The sequence below is a fragment of the Gorilla gorilla genome, chromosome 3 (genome assembly GCF_029281585.2).
Source record: "Gorilla gorilla gorilla isolate KB3781 chromosome 3, NHGRI_mGorGor1-v2.1_pri, whole genome shotgun sequence".
Classification (NCBI taxonomy): Eukaryota; Metazoa; Chordata; class Mammalia; order Primates; family Hominidae; genus Gorilla; species Gorilla gorilla.
The window spans coordinates 147,843,336-147,862,911 of record NC_073227.2 but is presented as its reverse complement, the minus strand read 5'-3'; the positions used below and the strand labels follow the sequence as shown (position 1 = coordinate 147,862,911).

At 38.6% G+C, this 19,576-nt stretch overlaps 1 protein-coding gene across 6 annotated transcripts in view; it reads right to left on the bottom strand.

Annotated features, from left to right (window-relative positions):
• Positions 1 to 19,576, bottom strand: part of INTU (inturned planar cell polarity protein) — an 84,695-nt gene that overhangs the window by 27,551 nt on the left and 37,568 nt on the right. For 4 of the 6 annotated variants that reach the window (XM_004040373.5, XM_055385318.2, XM_055385317.2 and 1 more), the window contains exons 7-8: positions 11,530 to 11,607; positions 8,153 to 8,342 (exon numbers count right to left, since the gene is read on the bottom strand). In XM_004040373.5, coding sequence (XP_004040421.5) covers positions 8,153 to 8,342; positions 11,530 to 11,607 — 268 coding nt within the window. The remainder of the gene's footprint in view (positions 1 to 8,152; positions 8,343 to 11,529; positions 11,608 to 19,576) is intronic. The other 2 variants (XM_055385320.2, XM_063705527.1) reach the window with 1 other exon arrangement.

Here is a 19,576-nt window from a genome sequence, read left to right as displayed (position 1 = left end):
TACACCACAGCCAAGGGAGATTTATCCCAGGTATGCAAGGCAGGTTTGACATTCAAAAACCAGTTAATGTAATCCATGAGATCAATGGGCTTTAAAAAAATCACGATTCTATCAATATATGCAGAAAAAGCATTTGATAAAATCCAATACCCCTTCATGATAAAAACTCTTAGTATACTAGGAATAGAGGGAAACTTCTTTATCTTGATAAAGAATATCTACAAAAACCCTACAGCTAACTTCATACTTAATGGTGAGAAATGAGATATTTCCTAAGATCAGAAAGGGGCACGGATGTCCCCTACCACCACTCCTTTTCAGCATCACAGTGGGAGGCCTAGCTAATGCAATAAGGCAAGAACATGAAATACATGATTGGGAAGGAAGAAATAAACTGTCTTTGTTCATAGATGACATGATTGTTTACACAGAAAATCTGAAAGAATTGACACAATCCTATATATTACAATTTTCTATATTAACCCTGTATGCTGCATCAGTATATAAGGAGCCTCCACCTCCCAGATTCAAGTGATTCTCCCACCTCAGCCTCCTGAGTAGCTGGGACTATAGGCATGTGCCACCACACCCGGCTTAATTTTGTATTTTTTGGTACAGGTGGGGTTTCATGATGTTGGCCAGGCTGGTTTTGAACTCCTGACCTCAAGTGATCCACCCATCTTAGCCTCCCAAAGCGCTGGGATTACAGGCATAAGCCACTGCACCCAAGCATAGAAGTCAATTGCTTTCCTATATACCAGCAATGAATAAGTGGAATTTGAAATTAAAAACACAATACCATGTACCTTAGCACTCCCCAAAATAAAATATACTTAGTTATAAATTTAACAAAGTATATACAATATCTGTATGAGGAAAACTACCATACTCCGATAAATGAAATCAAAGGAGAACTAAACAAATGGAGAGATATTCCATGTTCACGGATAGGAAGACTCAATATTGTCAAGATGTCAGTTCTTCATAACTTGATCTATATATTCAATGCAATCCCAATCAAAATTCCAACAAGGTATTCTAAAGTTTATATGGAGAAGCAAAAGACCAAGAACAGCCAGTACAATGTTGAATGAGGAGAACAAAGTCTGGGGACTGATACTATCCTACTTTAAGACTTAATATAAACCTACAGTAATCAAGACATTGTATTATTGGTGAAAGAATAGACAAATATGTCAATGGAACAGAGAGTCCACAAATATACCCACATAAATACTGTCAACTGATCTTTGACAAAGGAACAAATACAATGTAAAGAGCAAAGATGGTCTTTTCAACAAATGGTGCTAGAACAACTGGGCACCCATATAAAAAATATCAATCTAGACACACACCATACACCCTTCACAAAAATTAACTCTAAGTGTATCATATATCTAAATGTAAAATGCTAAACTATAAAATTCCTAGAACATGGGAGAAAATTTAGATGACACTGGGTATGACACTAACTTTTTAGAGACAACACCAAAACCACAATCCATGAAACTGATAAGCTAGACTTCATTAAACTAATCCAGTTCTTTGAAAAGATATATAAAATTGATAGACCATTAGAAAGATTAACCAAGAAAAGAGAGAAGAGCCAAATAAGTTCAATTAGAAATGAAATGGGAGATATTACAACTGATAACACAGAAATACAAAAGATTACTGAAGGCTACTATGGACACCTTTATGTGCATAAACTAGGAAACCTAAAAGAGATGGATAAATTCCTGGAAATATACAACCATCCTAGATTAAACAAGGAAGATATAGGATCTCTGAACAGACAAATAACAAGTAGCGAGATTGAAATGGTTATGGAAAAACTGCCAACAAAAAAAGTCCAGGACCAGACAGACTCACAGATAAATTCTATCAGACATTCAAAAAAGAATTGGTACCAATCCTATTGACACTATTCTGAAAGACAGAAAAAGAGGGATCCTTCCTAAACCATTGTATGAAGCCAGTATCACCCTAACACCCAAACCAGGGAGGGACATAACAGAAAAAGAAAACTACAGACTGATATCCCTGATGAACATAGGGGCAAAAATCCTCAACAAAATACTAGTGAACCAAATCCAATAGCATATCAAAAAGATAATCCACCATGATCAAGTGGGTTTCATACCAGGAATGCAGGGATGGTTTAACATACATAAGTCAATAAATGATACACTACATAAACAGAACTTAAAACAAAAATCACATGATCATCTCAATAGACGTAGAAAAAGCATTTGACAAAATCGGGCATCCTTATATGATTAAAACCCTCAGCAAAATCAGCATACAAGGGACATACCTTAAGGTTATAAAAGCCACCTATGACAAACCTAGAGCCAATATTATACTGAATGGGGAAAAGTTGAAAGCATTCCTTCTGAGAACTGGAACAAGACAAGGATGCCCACTTTCACCACTTCTATTCAACACAGTACTCAAAGTCCTAGCCAGAGAAATCAGACAAGAGAAAAAAATAAAGGTCATCCGAATAAGTAAAGAAGAAGTCAAACTGTCACTGTTTGCTAATGATATGACTATATACCTAGAAAACCCTAAAGACTCATCCAAAAAGCACCTAGATCTCTAAATGAATTCAGCAAAGTTACAGGATACAAAATTAATGTACACAAATCAGTAGCTCTGCTATACACCAACAGTTACCAAACTGAGAATCAAATCAAGAACTCAACCCCTTTCACAAGAGCTGCAAAAAAATACTTAGGAATATACTGACCCAAGGAGGTGAAAGACCTCTACAAAGAAAACTACAAAACACTGATGAAAGAAATCATAGACAACACAAACAAATGGAAACACATCCCATGCCCATGGATGGGTAGAATCAATATTGTGAAAATGGTCATACTGCCAAAAGCAATCTACAAATTCAGTGCAATTCCCATCAAAATACCACCATCATTCTTCACATAACTAGAAAAACCAATCCTAAAATTAATATTTGGAACCAAAAAAGAGCCCTCATAGCCAAAGCATTACTAAGCAAAAAAAATTTGGAGGCATCTCATTACCCACCTTCAAACTCTAATATAAAGCCACAGTCACCAAAATGGCATGGTATAAAAATTAGGCACATAGAACAATGGAACAAAATAGAGAACCCAGAAATAAAGCCAAATACTTACAGCCAACTGATCTTTGACAAAGTAAACAAAAACATAAAGTGGGGAAAGGACATCCTATTCAACAAATGGTGCTGGGGTGGTTGGCAAGCCACATGTGGAAGAATGAAACTGGATCCTGATCTCTCAGCCTTATACAAAAATCAACTCAAGATGGATCAAAGACTTAAATCTAAGATGTGAAACCATAAAGATTCTAGAAGATAACATTGGAAAAACCCTTCTAGACAATGGCTTAGGCAAAGACTTCATGAACAAGAACCCAAAAGCAAATGCAACAAAAACAAAGATAAATAGATGGGACTTAATTAAACTAAAGTTTCTGCATAGCAAAATAAATAATCATCAGAGTTAACACCCCACAGAGTGGGAGAAAATCTTCACAATCTATACATCTGACAAAGGACTAATATCCAGAATCTACAAGGAACTCAAACAAATCAGCAAGAAAAAAACAAACAATCCCATCAAAAAGTGGGCTAACGAGATGAACAGACAATTCTGAAAAGAAGATATACAAATGGCTAACCAGCATATGGAAAAATGATCAACATGACTAATGATCACAGAAATGCAAATCAAAACCACAATGCGATACCACCTCACTCCTGCAACAATGGCCATAATAAAAAAAAAATAGATGTTGGTGTGGATGGGGCAAAAAGGGAACACTTTTATACTGTTGGTGGGAATGTAAACTAGTACAACCACTATGGAAAACACTGTGGAGATTCCTTAACTAAAAGTAGATCTACTGATTGATACAGCAATCCCACTAGTAGGTATCTACTCAGAGGAAAAGAAGTCATTATACGAATAAGATATTTGCACACATGTTTATGGCAGCACAATTCGCAATTACAAAAATATGGAACCAGACGCCCATTAATCAACGAGTGGATAAAGAAAATGTGGCATATATATATATATACCATGGAACACTATACTCAGCCATAACAAGGAACAAAATAATGGCATTTGCAGCAACCTGGATGGAATTGGAGACTATTATTCTAAGTGAAGTAACTCAGAAATGGAAAACCAAACATCATATGTTCTCACTCATATGCGGGAGCTAAGCTATGAGGATGCAAAGGCATAAGAATGATACACTGGACTTTGGGAACTTGGGGGAAAGAGCAGGGGGTGGCAAGAGATAAAAGACTACACATTAGGTACAGTGTACACTCCTTGGGTGATGGGTGGACCAAAATTGCAGAAATCGCCACTAATGGACTTATTCATGTAACCAAACACCACCTGTTCCCCAAAAACCTACCGAATTAAAAAAAAAATGGGCCAAAGGCCTTAACAAACACTTCACTAAACAAGATATTCAGAAGGCAAATAAGCACATGAAAAGATATTCCACATCATATGGTCATCAGGAAAATGCAAATTAAAATAACAATGAGACAGAACTAGACACACAGTAGAATGACCCAAATCCAAAATACTGACAAAACTAAGTCCTGACAAGGATATGGAACAACAGGAACTCTCATTCATTGCTGGTGGGAATACAAAATACAGCCAGTTTGGAAGACAGTTTGGTAGTTTCTTACAAAACTAAACATTCTCTTGCTATTTGACCAAGAATTAATTGCCCAAACATGGGAGCAACCAAGATTTTCAGCGAATGGATAAATAAACTCTGGTATACCTGAACAATGAAATACTATTCAGCATTAAAAAGAAATGAGCTATCAAGCTGTAAAAAGACAAAGAAGAACTTAAAAGGTATATTACTAAGTGAAAGAAGCCAATCTGAAAAGACTACATACCATATGATTACAACTATATAACATTTTGGGAAATGCAAAACGATGGAGGCAGTGAAAAGATCATTTGTTTCCAGGGGTTAATGGAAAGGGAGGGATGAAAGAGAGGGATAGGCAGAACACAGAGGATTTCTGGGGCTGTGAAACTACTCTGTATGATACTAAAAGGATGGATCCATGTCATTATAATCTGTCTAAATCTATAGAATGCATACCACCAAGAATGAACCCTAATGTAAATGATGGACTTTGGGTTATTATGATGTGTCAATGTAGGTTCATCACTTATAACAACTGTACCCCTGTGGTGGGGAATGTTGATAATGGAGAGGCTATGCATGTATGATGCATGGGGGAAGGGGGTATGTGGGAAATCTGTACCTTTCTCTCAATTTTACTGTGAACCTAAAACTGCAGTAAAAAATAGAATTAAAAAAACTTCAAATGTTATTGTTGTTCAAATTTTATATTAATCAAATAGAGCTTTAGACTACTTCAGCAAAAGGTATCTAGCTCTCTTCCCAAAAGTATTGTTCTTAATCTCCTAACTGGACTACAAAATGTAGAAAACATCTAAGCCAGATCCTCACTGTTTCCTGTGTATTAATTTCACCTGCTCAACTTGACTGTGAACATCTAGAGGTTTTTCTGGATTCTGCAAAGCACGGCACAGACTTGAGCAACCGGCACAATGAACACTGATCTCCACACAGCAGTGTTAGACGTAACAAGGATAAAAGCAGCCAAAGCATTGGCAAGATAAGCAACAGCTATGGTTTAAGGCAATGAATTAAAAATGTATACCAGAATTCACACAGTGATTTCTTAATTTGATATTCTTTTAGGGTGAAATAAAGAAAAGCATATAAGTCTTTTAAAGAAATATATGCTAAATTAACAAAAATCTCAATGAAAAAGAGGTAGCCTTCACATGGAATCTGTAAGCCCCAAATAGACAATACTTTAGAACATCTTAAACTTCTTCGAGGGAAGATAATATTTAATGTATCTAAATTCTAAACACACTGCCCCTAAAACATTAAGTACCTCTACTATCACAGAAAGAAGGGACTATATATTTTGAGGGAAGAGGTTTCTTTAATGAAGAAATTCTGACAGTGGGGCAAGAACCTAAGTAATGGCCAGGTAGAATGGCAAGCCTCATGAGATGGTACCTTCTGACTCATGAAGTGGGCATGGGCCCTGTGACTGAGGATAAAAGACCCCAGAATGGGCATGAGACAGTCTTTGGAACCAGGGTCTTTCTCTTTTAAAGGTAAAGTTATCTAGTTACTTTCTATGTTTCTATCTATATCAAACACTTATATCCTTCCCTTCCCTTGCCTCTTCCCTCTCCCTTTCCTTTCCCCTTTCTTTCTCCTTTCCTTTCCTTTTTCCTTTTCTCTTCCCTTTTCCCTCTTCTTTTTCCTTTTCCTTTCCTTTCCTGAGATAGGGTCTCACTCTGTTGCCCCACCGTAGTACAGTGGTGCAATCATAGCTCACTGCAACTATGATTGAGTGGGGAGCCCAACTCCTGGGCTCAAGTAATCCTCCCACCTCAGCCTACTGAGTAGCTGGAATACAGATGTGTGCCACCATGCTCTGCTAATGTTTAAAGTTTTTGTGGAGATAGGGTCTCCCTATGTTGTCCAGACTGGTCTTGAACTCTTGGCCTCAAGTGATCCTCCCACCTCAGTCTCCCAAAGCACGAGGATTACAGGCATGAGCCACCATGCCCAGCCAATGCTTATATATTCTTATGAAAACATTAGGTAGAATTATATATCTCATACTTCTTAGTTTTTTATACAATTTAAGAAAATGGTAGGCCAGGTGCCATGGCTCATGCCTGTAATCCAGCACTCTAGGAGACTGAGGCGGGCAGATTGCTTGAGCTCAGGAGTTCGAGACCAGCCTGGGAAACATGGAGAAACCTGGTCTCTACTTAAAAATACAAAAATTAGCCAGGCATGGTGGTGTGCATGTGTAGTCCCAGCTACTTGAGAGGCTGAGGTGGGAAGATCACCCGAGCCTGGGATGTGGAGGCTGCAGTGAGCTATGATCACGCCACTGCACTCCCACTCCAGCTGGGGTGACAAAGCAAGACCCTGTCTCAAAAAGAAAAAAAAAAGAAAGAAAGAAAGAGAAGAAAAAGAAAGAAGGAAAGAAAGAAAGAAAGAAAGGAAGAAAGGGTAATTATTGTCCTGAAATATCAAAAGACCAGGCAGTTGATAGAGCTAAGGATAAAAAAAATACCAGAAGGCAAAGCATCTTTTGAACATGCTCTAACAACTCATCTCCTTTCAAATAGTAATTGTATAATAATGCTCCCATAACTACAACTACAATGTGCCAGGCACAATTCTAAATACTTCATGTATAATAACTCATAAATCTTCCATGAAGTAGGGACTATTATTTCCTCCATTTTACAGATGAGGAAACTGAGCAAAGTGATTGATACATCAATTTAAATAACTATTAAGCTGTCAAAAAGGCATTTATTTGATCATACATTGTAGAGTCTTATGAAGAGTAGGAACTTGAATTAGGTTTCTACTGTAACATAGCCTAGGTTTCTTCATGAGCAGAGAAGTGGCTATGGCATAATGCCTCATTTAATACTAATACAAATGCTGTAACTAAATAGATTATATGGTGATCTACACTGATGATCTAGGTTTACAGATATAACTAAAATCATATTGATAATTCTTAACCGTCATACAGTTTTACTATTGGTATGCGATCCATGGGACAAGCCAAAAGCTAATCACATATGTTCATGTAAAAAAAGATTTTGGTAGACTAGTGGACTTTGTATTTTAACTGAGAATACTGTTAGTCAACCATGTCATCCACTTTTTTTTTTTTGTACAGAAACATAATTCTAACTTGATAACCTTCCATTATAAAATCAAAGTCACAAAATTCCAAAGTAAGACACACCATTTAATTATGATTTCTGAAAAGTAGTCCCAGCTTGGATAAAGCTTAAATTTAAAAGTAAGAGGAGAGAGCTAATTTCTACTTATAAAGAATAATGTCTCTTTCTGGGTTTATTGCACTGGACCTCCTACTTTGTCAACCAATTGCCTCTTTAATTTTTAACCATAATTCCAAAAATAACAAAAAGTCTACGAAAAAAAGAGAAGATACAAGATTATAATAAGGCACCTGGTTCTGGTTCTGCTTTATAATACCTAAGATTACCTTGATTTCCAGTGGAAGTGTGAGCCACCGGACTCCAGGGAGGTTGTCTAAAAGTACTGCACCGGAAGCATCGTACTGCTGAGCACTGGGACTGGCGCTGGAATGCAGTTTCGCAGGCTGAAGTGCTCTTTGAAAGAACAAGTTAAAAAAATGATCCAAACGAGGAACATTCTCAATCTGGCAAAAGGCACTGGAGAAATAAGAGCTGTAAGTTAGAACGACATATGGAAATGGTGGTCATTTTTTGTGTGCTCCTAAGGGAACTGGATCTTTCCCAACTACATAGGCTATCTTCCTCGCTCCTCTCTTCCTTCAATAGAATTGCTGCTAGAATGTTACTGATGGACTGTGTAAAGAAATTCACCCTGTCCAAACTTTTTACCCTACTCTCAAGTGTATCAAGTAGATGGCTCTATGGAAGAACCACAGGGCTAACACAAGTGACATATTTATAACAGAAAGGGCTGAAGTACCCTTTTTGTAAAAAATGTAGGTTGTTTTTACCTCTGACTGTCTTTTAACCATTTACAACTCCTGAAATGGAGTGGAATGATAAAGAGATTTTGAACTTTGTAATAGAACAGATCTGGCTTATCACAGCTCTTTCTAGGCAGCTATCACAGGCAAATCACCTAACCTTTCTCTAACTTTGGTTTCCAACTCTGTAAAAACAGGGTTAATACAATCTAGCTCATATGCAGAATGCCTAGAACATAACAAGCATAAGTTCTTATTATGCTTATTATTTACTGGTAAACAGTAAGTACATAACAAGCATAAGTGATTTCCTCCCCTCTTTACTACTGAAGGTATAACATTAAAGAACTCAAAAAACAAAATGACAGAAAAAACCGAAATACTTGGTTTTAGCCATATAAAAGTAACACAGCATTGGCTGCAAGCATTTATTGGAACAGCTCACTGAATGACAAAATAGCAGGTACATATGCTATCGGCATATCAAAATAATTATTTGCTGATTTATCCAACAAATATTTGAGTGACTACTACATTCCAGGCACTATTCTCATTGCTGGAGGTATGGCAGTAAAAATATCAAGACAAAAGACAATGAGCTCCCATGAAGCTTATGTTCTAACGGAGAAAGACAGCAAATGAACAAAAAGTAAAAAACACAAATTCATATAAAGGACTATGCAGAAAATAGCACAATGTGAATGGGTGGTGTGACAGATTGGCTATTTTAGGTTGAATGGTTGGAGAAGAATCTCTGAGAAAGGGCATTTGAGCTGATATTCCAATGTCAGAAAGATCCAGCAAGAAGAAAAAGTACAAAAGCCCTGGGCTGGGGAAAAGCTTTGCCAGGGTGTTTGCAATACAGTGCAAAGGAGGCACGTGTGGTTTGATATCTGAAGTCAGAGGGGTAGGTAGGAGCCAGATAATAATGTAGAAAGATCACGCTGCTATATGAAAATTAGTTTAAGTGGCAAGAATGAAGGGAAGGAGACCACTTAGGAGGCTACTGTAGTGTGTGAGAGATAGCAGTGGCTGGACAGGGCAATAGTAAAGATAAAGAGAAATGGACAGATTGGAGATTTTGAAGACAGACTGATCAGGACTTGCTGATGAATTAGTTGGGAATGGTGAAGGAAATTGTTATAGCTTTAATTTGGTCACAATGTTAAACTATTAGTATATAGTCAGTTTTCTGTGGCTCATAGAGAATTAACCAGCTCACAACTTTAAAAAGATAATCAAGTCTCTACACTTTTTGGTCTTTTTGTAATTTTTCACAGTTGGCCCTTAATATCTTTCATAATCAGAAAAAAAGTTCTTATAAAAAATTATTACAAAATGTCTATTAATAACATCCTGGATTCACTGTGCTTCTTGGTTTTAAGAACTCAATGGATCTTCACATTTATTATCGTAGTTTGCTCTTTAAATTCTCACTTGAAGTACAAAAGAGTTAAATTTGCTGCCATCAAAAAGATACTTCCACTATCAATGGAGGATAAATTTCAAGATGAAAGAGAAATTAGGTCCCTCTGTCCCCAGTCTACTCTAATGGAATTTGTAGGACAACTCCAATGGACTATTTTCATGTATGAAAATCATTGCAAAAATTTAATCTTTGATAATCTCTGGTTTTATGAAAACAGAAAGCTTCAATTAGGGCAAAATATGGCAAAGTTTGCTTCTGTTGAGTAAACTTAAAGAGGCAGTTCATAACCACATTCTTACTCTTCATTGGTTAAAAATTTCCTTATTAGTAAAAGGTAAAAGCACTATTTATGGATGCCCAGCTCTTTGTAGCTCACTTATCTGGAAAATGTTGGTAAGCAATCAGGTTTGACAGGGATGTGCCTCCTCAGCAGTTCCTCTAGAGAACACTGCAAACTAGATAATTTTTGCAGATGACACAATCACAGAAAATTCCTTCATGATACTGTGAGAACAATGAGAACAAAGATCCACTATAGATAAACAGAGAGCTGATATCACTATGGTTTGGAAAAATGTATAAACTGCCTTTGGATTTTTGTACTGATATACTCCTAAGGCTTTAAACATAAAGATACCATTTTAGCCCTCAGAAATACAAGAACAAAAGTCACTAAGAGAAAAATCGATTTCCCATACCCAATTTCATGTGCTCAAATGTTAAATGTTACCTCAAATTTCTGCCTTCCAATCAAGAAGGTTAAAAAAGCAAGAAGCAGAAAAATATGCATAATAGCATACTTTTATTAAAAAGGGAGTATGTATATTTTTATTGTATAGAAAATATATGGAAGGACACGAACAAAACCAGTCAATACCGTCTCTACTGTATGTCTTTTAAAATAATAGTGCATAAATTTTTTACTACAGAAATTTTTTTGAGAAAGAAGCATATTTCAGGATAGTGAATTTGATGGTCTTATAAGCAAAGAAAAACAGAAAAATGTATTTTAAGTCTTTCTCTTTTCTGTATCTGTTATGAAGAAATACTCTTACATTTGCCCCTACAGAAATATATCAAATCAGAACACAGTTGTGGTTATATCACTAATTCACTAAGAAATTTCACTAAAGTCATATATGAGACCAAAAAGGAAAAAAAAAAAAAGGAAATGAATCAAATGAAAAACTGTTTACTGTTGTAACATAAAAGCCAGTAATAAAAGATGAGAAAATAAGAAGAGGAAGGAGAAAAAGAAGGAGGTGGAGGAATAAGGAAAGAGAAAGGGGGAAGGAAGAGGAGGAGAAGGAAGGAGGAGGAGGAGGAAGAGGAAGGAAGAGGAGGAGGAAAGAGGGGAGGAGGAGAAAAGAGACAAATAACTAACCTGTCAAGCAAGAAATGGTCTTAAATGCAAAAGATGACTTAGAATCACATAATTAAAACTCAAGATTCAATTTGAAGAAGTACTTACCTATCTAAAGAACCATACATAAATTTTAAGGTTTGGATGACATTTTCTATCATGTTCCTTAGACGAGGAAGAGGAACTCTAAAAAAGCAAAATTACACGTATTAATTTACAACATAATCAAATGACATTTATCTAAAAGAAGTAGATCATCCTTGAATTTTACACATACGGAATGTGAAAAGTATGTGTGTCAACTCTGAGTAAAGCTGTATAAAATGGTTGCTTTCGATGACCATTGATCACTTTATTCTAGATTTAGTTCCAGCATGAATCTAACAGGGATTTTATAACACCATTTATTTGTAAATCATGTAACTGTCTCTAAAGTTCAGTTTCTTCATCTGTAAAATGAGGCCAATAGTCACCAAGCCCTTCTCAGATTGATTCTGAGGATTAAATGAAATCAGTGCAAATAAACTAGTTTTTACAAGACCTGGGCCCATAAAAAGAAATGCTAAATTCTTGACACTTTTTAGTATTACCCACATATCAACTGGGCCTCCAAATCCTGTGACAAAAACACACTCTTAATTGAAATGGAGAATGGGAAGAAAGCAGGAGAAAGGAAATAAAGAAATGGACTTATATTTTCTCATTGAAGCCTTGTAAGAATTTTATAAGGTAGCTCTTATTATTCCCATTATACAAATGAGTAAACAGAAGTCCAAGAAATTACGCAATTTCTGCAAGGGTAGAAAGGGAGTAGAGCCTGCCAGTGAGCACTTATCTTCTTAGACCCAAAGTTATTCTACCACTACCCCACACTGTCCTCCTGGTTAGGTTTCCGCTATTCACTGCAGCCATCACGGGAATGTGATCTTCCCATCTGAAAACACATGTCCCTCGATCATGTGCCCCACCCTAAATTCTGTGGGATAGCACTTTTCTCACCCTGCTTATAAAAGGCATAGAGGTGAGGAGGGAAACACGCAGTCTATGGCACTGAGAGGGATGAGGAGAAAATCCCAGGGCTGTGAGTTCAATTACAAAGCACTTGCAAAATGTTGGTGATACGAAGACATGTAAGTTGACACTGAAGAGGTGCTTATGCATGATCTCTCCATACTCTATTTCCAAGTTTGAATAAATGAGAATAATACTACCTATCTTTTAGTTATGTGAAATGAGATAGAAGAGGGAAAATAATCTGGAACAAAGGGTTGGTGTGAGCATTTAAGAGAAGGGTAAAGAGATGGCTCAAGCTTACTTTTCACTGGAAGCTCAGGAAAGAGAATAAAGGGGATCTTCAAATTAATTCTAACTTATCAAACCAAGTTCTTTAGGAGAGGAATGACATAAATATTTAGGGAAGATGGCCTCCCTTCCCCCACCCTGATTAATAAAAGATTGAGAAATTGGCTAGAGCATCCATCATGTGGCACAACCTTGGTCCGGAGCTCAGCAGTGACAGTCCTTTGTTGGCTTCAGGATACAAACTCACCTGGAAACTGTCTCTGCCTAGCTGATTCGGCTGGTGTCATCAGAGTGTGGTTGAACAGCCTTTGCTCAGTTCCTTATCCAGGTCTGCCTTTCCTCTCTCTAACTGCCTATGCTACCTTTATCTCACTACTGTATTCTCTTTCTTCTCTTTTGCCTTTTGGGCTGCTACAAAAGTCTTAAAGAGACATGTTTTACTCTGCTGCTACATCCTAAATCATCTCATCCTGGATGTTCTCCAATCCTTGTAAACCCATAATTTATTTCTTTTCTTTTATTTATTTTAATTTTTTATTTTATTATTATTATACTTTAAGTTTTAGGGTACATGTGCACAATGTGCAGGTTAGTTACATATGTATACATGTGCCATGCTGGTGTGCTGAACCCATTAACTCGTCATTTAGCATTAGGTATACCTCCTAAAGCTATCCCTCCCCCCTCCCCCCACCCCACAAAGTCTCCAGAGTGTGATGTTCCCCTTCCTGTGTCCATGTGATCTCATTGTTCAGTTCCCACCTATGAGTGAGAATATGCGGTGTTTGGTTTTTTGTTCTTGCAATAGTTTACCGAGAATGATGATTTCCAATTTCATCCATGTCCCTACAAAAGAGATGAACTCATCCTTTTTTATGGCTGCATAGTATTCCATGGTGTATATATGCCACATTTTCTTAATCCAGTCTATCATTGTTGGACATTTGGGTTGGTTCCAAGTCTTTGCTATTGTGAATAGTGCCGCAATAAACATACATGTGCATGTGTCTTTATAGCAGCATGATTTATAGTCCTTTGGGTATATACCCAGTAATGGGATGGCTGGGTCAAATCGTATTTCTAGTTCTAGATCCCTGAGCAATCGCCACACTGACTTCCACAAGGGTTGAACTAGTTTATAGTCCCACCAACAGTGTAAAAGTGTTTCTATTTCTTCACATCCTCTCCAGCACCTGTTGTTTCCTGACTTTTTAATGATTGCCATTCTAACTGGTGTGAGATGGTATCTCACTGTGGTTTTGATTTGCATTTCTCTGATGGCCAGTGATGGTGAGCATTTTTTCATGTGTTTTTTGGCTGCATAAATGTCTTCTTTTGAGAAGTGTCTGTTCATGTCCTTCGCCCACTTTTTGATGGGGTTGTTTGCTTTTTTCTTGTAGATTTGTTTGAGTTCATTGTAGATTCTGGATATTAGCCCTTTGTCAGATGAGTAGGTTGCAAAAATTTTCTCCCATTCTGTAGGTTGCCTGTTCACTCTGATGGTAGTTTCTCTTGCTGTGCAGAAGCTCTTTAGTTTAATTAGATCCCATTTGTCAATTTTGGCTTTTGTTGCCACTGCTTTTGGTGTTTCAGATATGAAGTCCTTGCCCATGCCTATGTCCTGAATGGTAATGCCTAGGTTTTCTTCTAGGGTTTTTAATGGTTTTAGGTCTACCATTTAAGTCTTTAATCCATCTTGAGTTAATTTTTGTATAAGGTGTAAGGAAGGGATCCAGTTTCAGCTTTCTACATATGGCTAGCCAGTTTTCCCAGCACCATTTATTAAACAGGGAATCCTTTCCCCATTGCTTGTTTTTCTCAGGTTTGTCAAAGATCAGATAGTTGTAGATATGCAGCATCATTTCTGAGGGCTCTGTTCTGTTCCATTGGTCTATATTTCTGTTTTGGTACCAGTACCATGCTGTTTTGGTTACTGTAGCCTTGTAGCATAGTTTGAAGTCAGGTAGGGTGATGCCTCCAGCTTTGTTCTTTTGGCTTAGGATTGACTTGGCAATGCAGGCTCTTTTTTGGTTCCATATGAACTTTAAAGTAGTTTTTTCCAATTCTGTGAAGAAAGTCATTGGTAGCTTGATGGGGATGGCATTGAATCTGTAAATTACCTTGGGCAGTATGGCCATTTTCATGATATTGATTTTTCCTACCCATGAGCATGGAATGTTCTTCCATTTGTTTGTATCCTCTTTTATTTCATTGAGCAGTGGTTTGTAGTTCTCCTTGAAGAGGTCCTTCACATCCCTTGTAAGTTGGATTCCTAGGTATTTTATTCTCTTTGAAGCAATTGTGAATGGGAGGTCACTCATGATTTGGCTCTCTGTTTGTCTGTTATTGGTGTATAAGAATGCCTGTGATTTTTGTACATTGATTTTGTATCCTGAGACTTTGCTGAAGTTGCTTATCAGCTTAAGGAGATTTTGGGCTGAGACAATGGGGTTTTCTAGATATACAATCATGTCATCTGCAAACAGGGACAATTTGACTTCCTCTTTTCCTAATTGAATACCCTTTATTTCCTTCTCCTGCCTAATTGCCCTGGCCAGAACTTCCAACACTATGTTGAATAGGAGTGGTGAGAGAGGGCATCCCTGTCTTGTGCCAGTTTTCAAAGGGAATGCTTCCAGTTTTTGCCCATTCAGTATGATATTGACTGTGGGTTTGTCATAGATAGCTCTTATTATTTTGAGATACGTCCCATCAATACCTAATTTATTGACAGTTTTTAGCATGAAGGGCTGTTGAATTTTGTCAAAGGCCTTTTCTGCATCTATTGAGATAATCATGTGGTTTTTGTCTTTGGTTCTGTTTATATGCTGGATTACATTTATTGATTTGCATATATTGAACCAGCCTTGCATCCCAGGGATGAAGCCCACTTGATCATGGTGGATAAGCTTGTTGATGTGCTGCTGGATTTGGTTTGCCAGTATTTTATTGAGGATTTTTGCATCAATGTTCATCAAGGATATTGGTCTAAAATTCTCTTGTTCGGTTGTGTCTCTGCCAGGTTTTGGTATCAGGATGATGCTGGGCTCATAAAATGAGTTAGGGAGCATTCCCTCTTTTTCTATTGATTGGAATAGTTTCAGAAGGAATGGTACCAGTTTCTCCTTGTACCTCTGGTAGAATTCGGCTGTGAATCCATCTGGTCCTGGACTCTTTTTGGTTGGTAAGCTATTGATTATTGCCACCATTTCAGATTCTGTTATTGTTCTATTCAGAGAGTCAACTTCTTCCTGGTTTAGTCTTGGGAGGGTGTATTTGTCGAGGAATTTATCCATTTCTTCTATATTTTCTAGTTTATTTGCATAGAGGTGTTTGTAGTATTCTCTGATGGTAGTTTGTAATTCTGTGGGATCGGTGGTGATATCCCCTTTATCATTTTTTATTTTGTCTATTTGATTCTTCTCTCTTTTATTCTTTATTAGTCTTGCTAGCGGTCTATCAATTTTGTTGATCCTTTCAAAAAACCAGCTCCTGGATTCATTAATTTTTTGAAGGGTTTTTTGTGTCTCTATTTCCTTCAGTTCTGCTCTGATTTGTTATTTCTTGCCTTCTGCTAGCTTTTGAATGTGTTTGCTCTTGCTTTTCTAGTTCTTTTAATTGTGATGTTAGGGTGTCAATTTTGGATCTTTCCTGCTTTCTCTTGTGGGCATTTAGTGCTATAAATTTCCCTCTACACACTGCTTTGAATGTGTCCCAGAGATTCTGGTATGTTGTGTCTTTGTTCTCGTTGGTTTCAAAGAACATCTTTATTTCTGCCTTCATTTCGTTATGTACCCAGTAGTCATTCAGGAGGAGGTTGTTCAGTTTCCATGTAGTTGAGCAGTTTTGAGTGAGTTTCTTAATCCTGAGTTGTAGTTTGATTGCACTGTGGTCTGCAAGACAGTTTGTTATAATTTCTGTTCTTTTACATTCGCTGAGGAGAGCTTTACTTCCAACTATGTGGTCAATTTTGGAATAGGTGTGGCGTGGTGCTGAAAAAAATGTATATTCTGTTGATTTGGGGTGGAGAGTTCTGTAGATGTCTATTAGGTCTGCTTGGTGCAGAGCTGAGTTCAATTCCTGGGTATGCTTGTTAACTTTCTGTCTCGTTGATCTGTCTAATGTTGACAGTGGGGTGTTAAAGTCTCCCATTATTATTGTGTGGGAGTCTAAGTCTCTTTGTAGGTCACTCAGGACTTGCTTTATGAATCTGGGTGCTCCTGTATTGGGTGCATATATATTTAGGATAGTTAGCTCTTCTTGTTGAATTGATCCCGTTACCACTATGTAATGGCCTTCTTTGTCTCTTTTGATCTTTGTTGGTTTAAACTCTGTTTTATCAGAGACTAGGATTGCAACCCCTGCCTTTTTTTGTTTTCCATTTGCTTGGTAGATCTTCCTCCATCCTTTTATTTTGAGCCTATGTGTGTCTCTGCACATGAGATGGGTTTCCTGAATACAGCACACTGATGGGTCTTGACTCTTTATCCAATTTGCCAGTCTCTGTCTTTTAACTGGAGCATTTAGTCCATTTACATTTAAAGTTAATATTGTTATGTGTGAATTTGATCCTGTCATTATGATGTTAGCTGGTTATTTTGCTCGTTAGTTGATGCAGTTTCTTCCTAGACTTAATGGTCTTTATAATTTGGCATGATTTTGCAGTGGCTGGTACCGGTTGTTCCTTTCCATGTTTAGTGCTTCCTTCGGGAGCTCTTTCAGGGCAGGCCTGGTGGTGACAAAATCTCTCAGCATTTGCTTGTCTGTGAAGCATTTTATTTCTCCTTCACTTATGAAGCTTAGTTTGGCTGGATATGAAATTCTGGGTTGAAAATTCTTTTCTTTAAGAATGTTGAATATTGGCCCCCAGTCTCTTCTGGCTTGTAGAGTTTCTGCCAAGAGATACGCTGTTAGTCTGATGGGCTTCCCTTTGTGGGTAACCCGACCTTTCTCTCTGGCTGCCCTTAACATTTTTCCTTCATTTCAACTTTGGTGAATCTGACAATTATGTGTCTTGGAGTTGCTCTTCTCGAGGAGTATCTTTGTGGCATTCTCTGTATTTCCTGAATCTGAATGTTGGCCTGCCTTGCTAGATTGGGGAAGTTCTCCTGGATAATATCCTGCAAAGTGTTTTCCAGCTTGGTTCCATTCTCCCTGTCACTTTCAGGTACACCTATCAGACGTAGATTTGGTCTTTTCACATAGTCCCATATTTCTTGGAGGCTTTGCTCATTTGTTTTCATTCTTTTTTCTCTGAACTTCCCTTCTCACTTCATTTCATTCATTTCATCTTCCATTGCTGATACCCTTTCTTCCAGCTGATCGCATCGGCTCCTGAGGCTTCTGCATTCTTCACGTAGTTCTCGAGTCTTGGCTTTCCACTCCAGCAGCTCCTTTAAGCACTTCTCTATATTGGTTATTCTAGCTATACATTCATCTAAATTTTTTTCAAAGTTTTCAACTTCTTTGCCTTTGGTTTGAATTTCCTCCTGTAGCTCGGAGTAGTTTGATCGTCTGAAGCCTTCTTCTCTCATCTTGTCAAAGTCATTCTCCGTCCAGCTGTGTTCCGTTGCTGGTGAGGAGCTGCGTTCCTTTGGAGGAGGAGAGGCGCTCTGCTTTTTAGAGTTTCCAGTTTTTCTGCTCTGTTTTTTCCCCATCTTTGTGGTTTTATCTACTTTTGGTCTTTGATGATGGTGATGTACAGATGGGTTTTTGGTGGGGATGTCCTTTCTGTTTGTTAGTTTTCCTTTTAACAGACAGGACCCTCAGCTGCAGGTCTGTTGGAGTTTGCTAGAGGTCCACTCCAGACCCTGTTTGCCTGGGTACCAGCAGAGGTGGCTGCAGAACAGCAGATTTTCGTGAACCGCGAATGCTGCTGTCTGATCGTTCCTCCGGAATTTTGTCTCAGAGGAGTACCCTGCTGTGTGAGGTGTCAGTCTGCCCCTACTGGGGGGTGCCTCCCAGTTAGGCTCCTCAGGGGTCAGGGGTCAGGAACCCACTTGAGGAGGCAGTCTGCCCATTCTCAGATCTCCAGCTGCATGCTGGGAGAACCACTACTCTCTTCAAAGCTGTCAGACGGGGACATTTAAGTCTGCAGAGGTTACTGCTGTCTTTTTTTTCGTCTGTGCCCTGCCCCCAGAGGTGGAGCCTACAGAGGCAGGCAGGCCTCCTTGAGCTGTGGTGGGCTCCACCCAGTTCGAGCTTCCCGGCTGCTTTGTTTACCTAAGCAAGCCTGGGCAATGGCGGGCTCCCCTCCCCCAGCCTCGCTGCCATCTTGCAGTTTGATCTCAGACTGCTGTGCTAGCAATCAGCGAGACTCCGTGGGCGTAGGACCCTCCGAGCCAGGTGCGGGATATAATCTCCTGGTGTGCCTTTTTTAAAGCCTGTTGGAAAAGCGCAGTATTGGGGTGGGAGTGACCCGATTTTCCAGGTGCCGTCTGTCACCCCTTTCTTTGACTAGAAAAGGGAACTCCCTGACCCCTTGCGCTTCCCGAGTGAGGCAATGCCTCTCCCTGCTTCGGCTCGCGCATGGTGCGCTGCACCCACTGTCCTGCGCCCACTGTCTGGCACTCCCTAGTGAGATGAACCCAGTACCTCAGATGGAAATGCAGAAATCACCCGTCTTCTGCATCGCTCACGCTGGGAGCTGTAGACTAGAGCTGTTCCTATTCGGCCATCTTGGCTCCCACCTCTCTCTTTTTTTTTTTGAGACATTGTCTTGCTCTGTCACCCAGGCTGGAGTACAATGGCAGCATCACAGCTAACTGCAACCTCTGCCTCCAAGGCCCAAGCAATCCTCCCACCTCAGCCTCCCAAGTAGCTGGAACTACAGGTGTATGCCACCGTGCCTGGC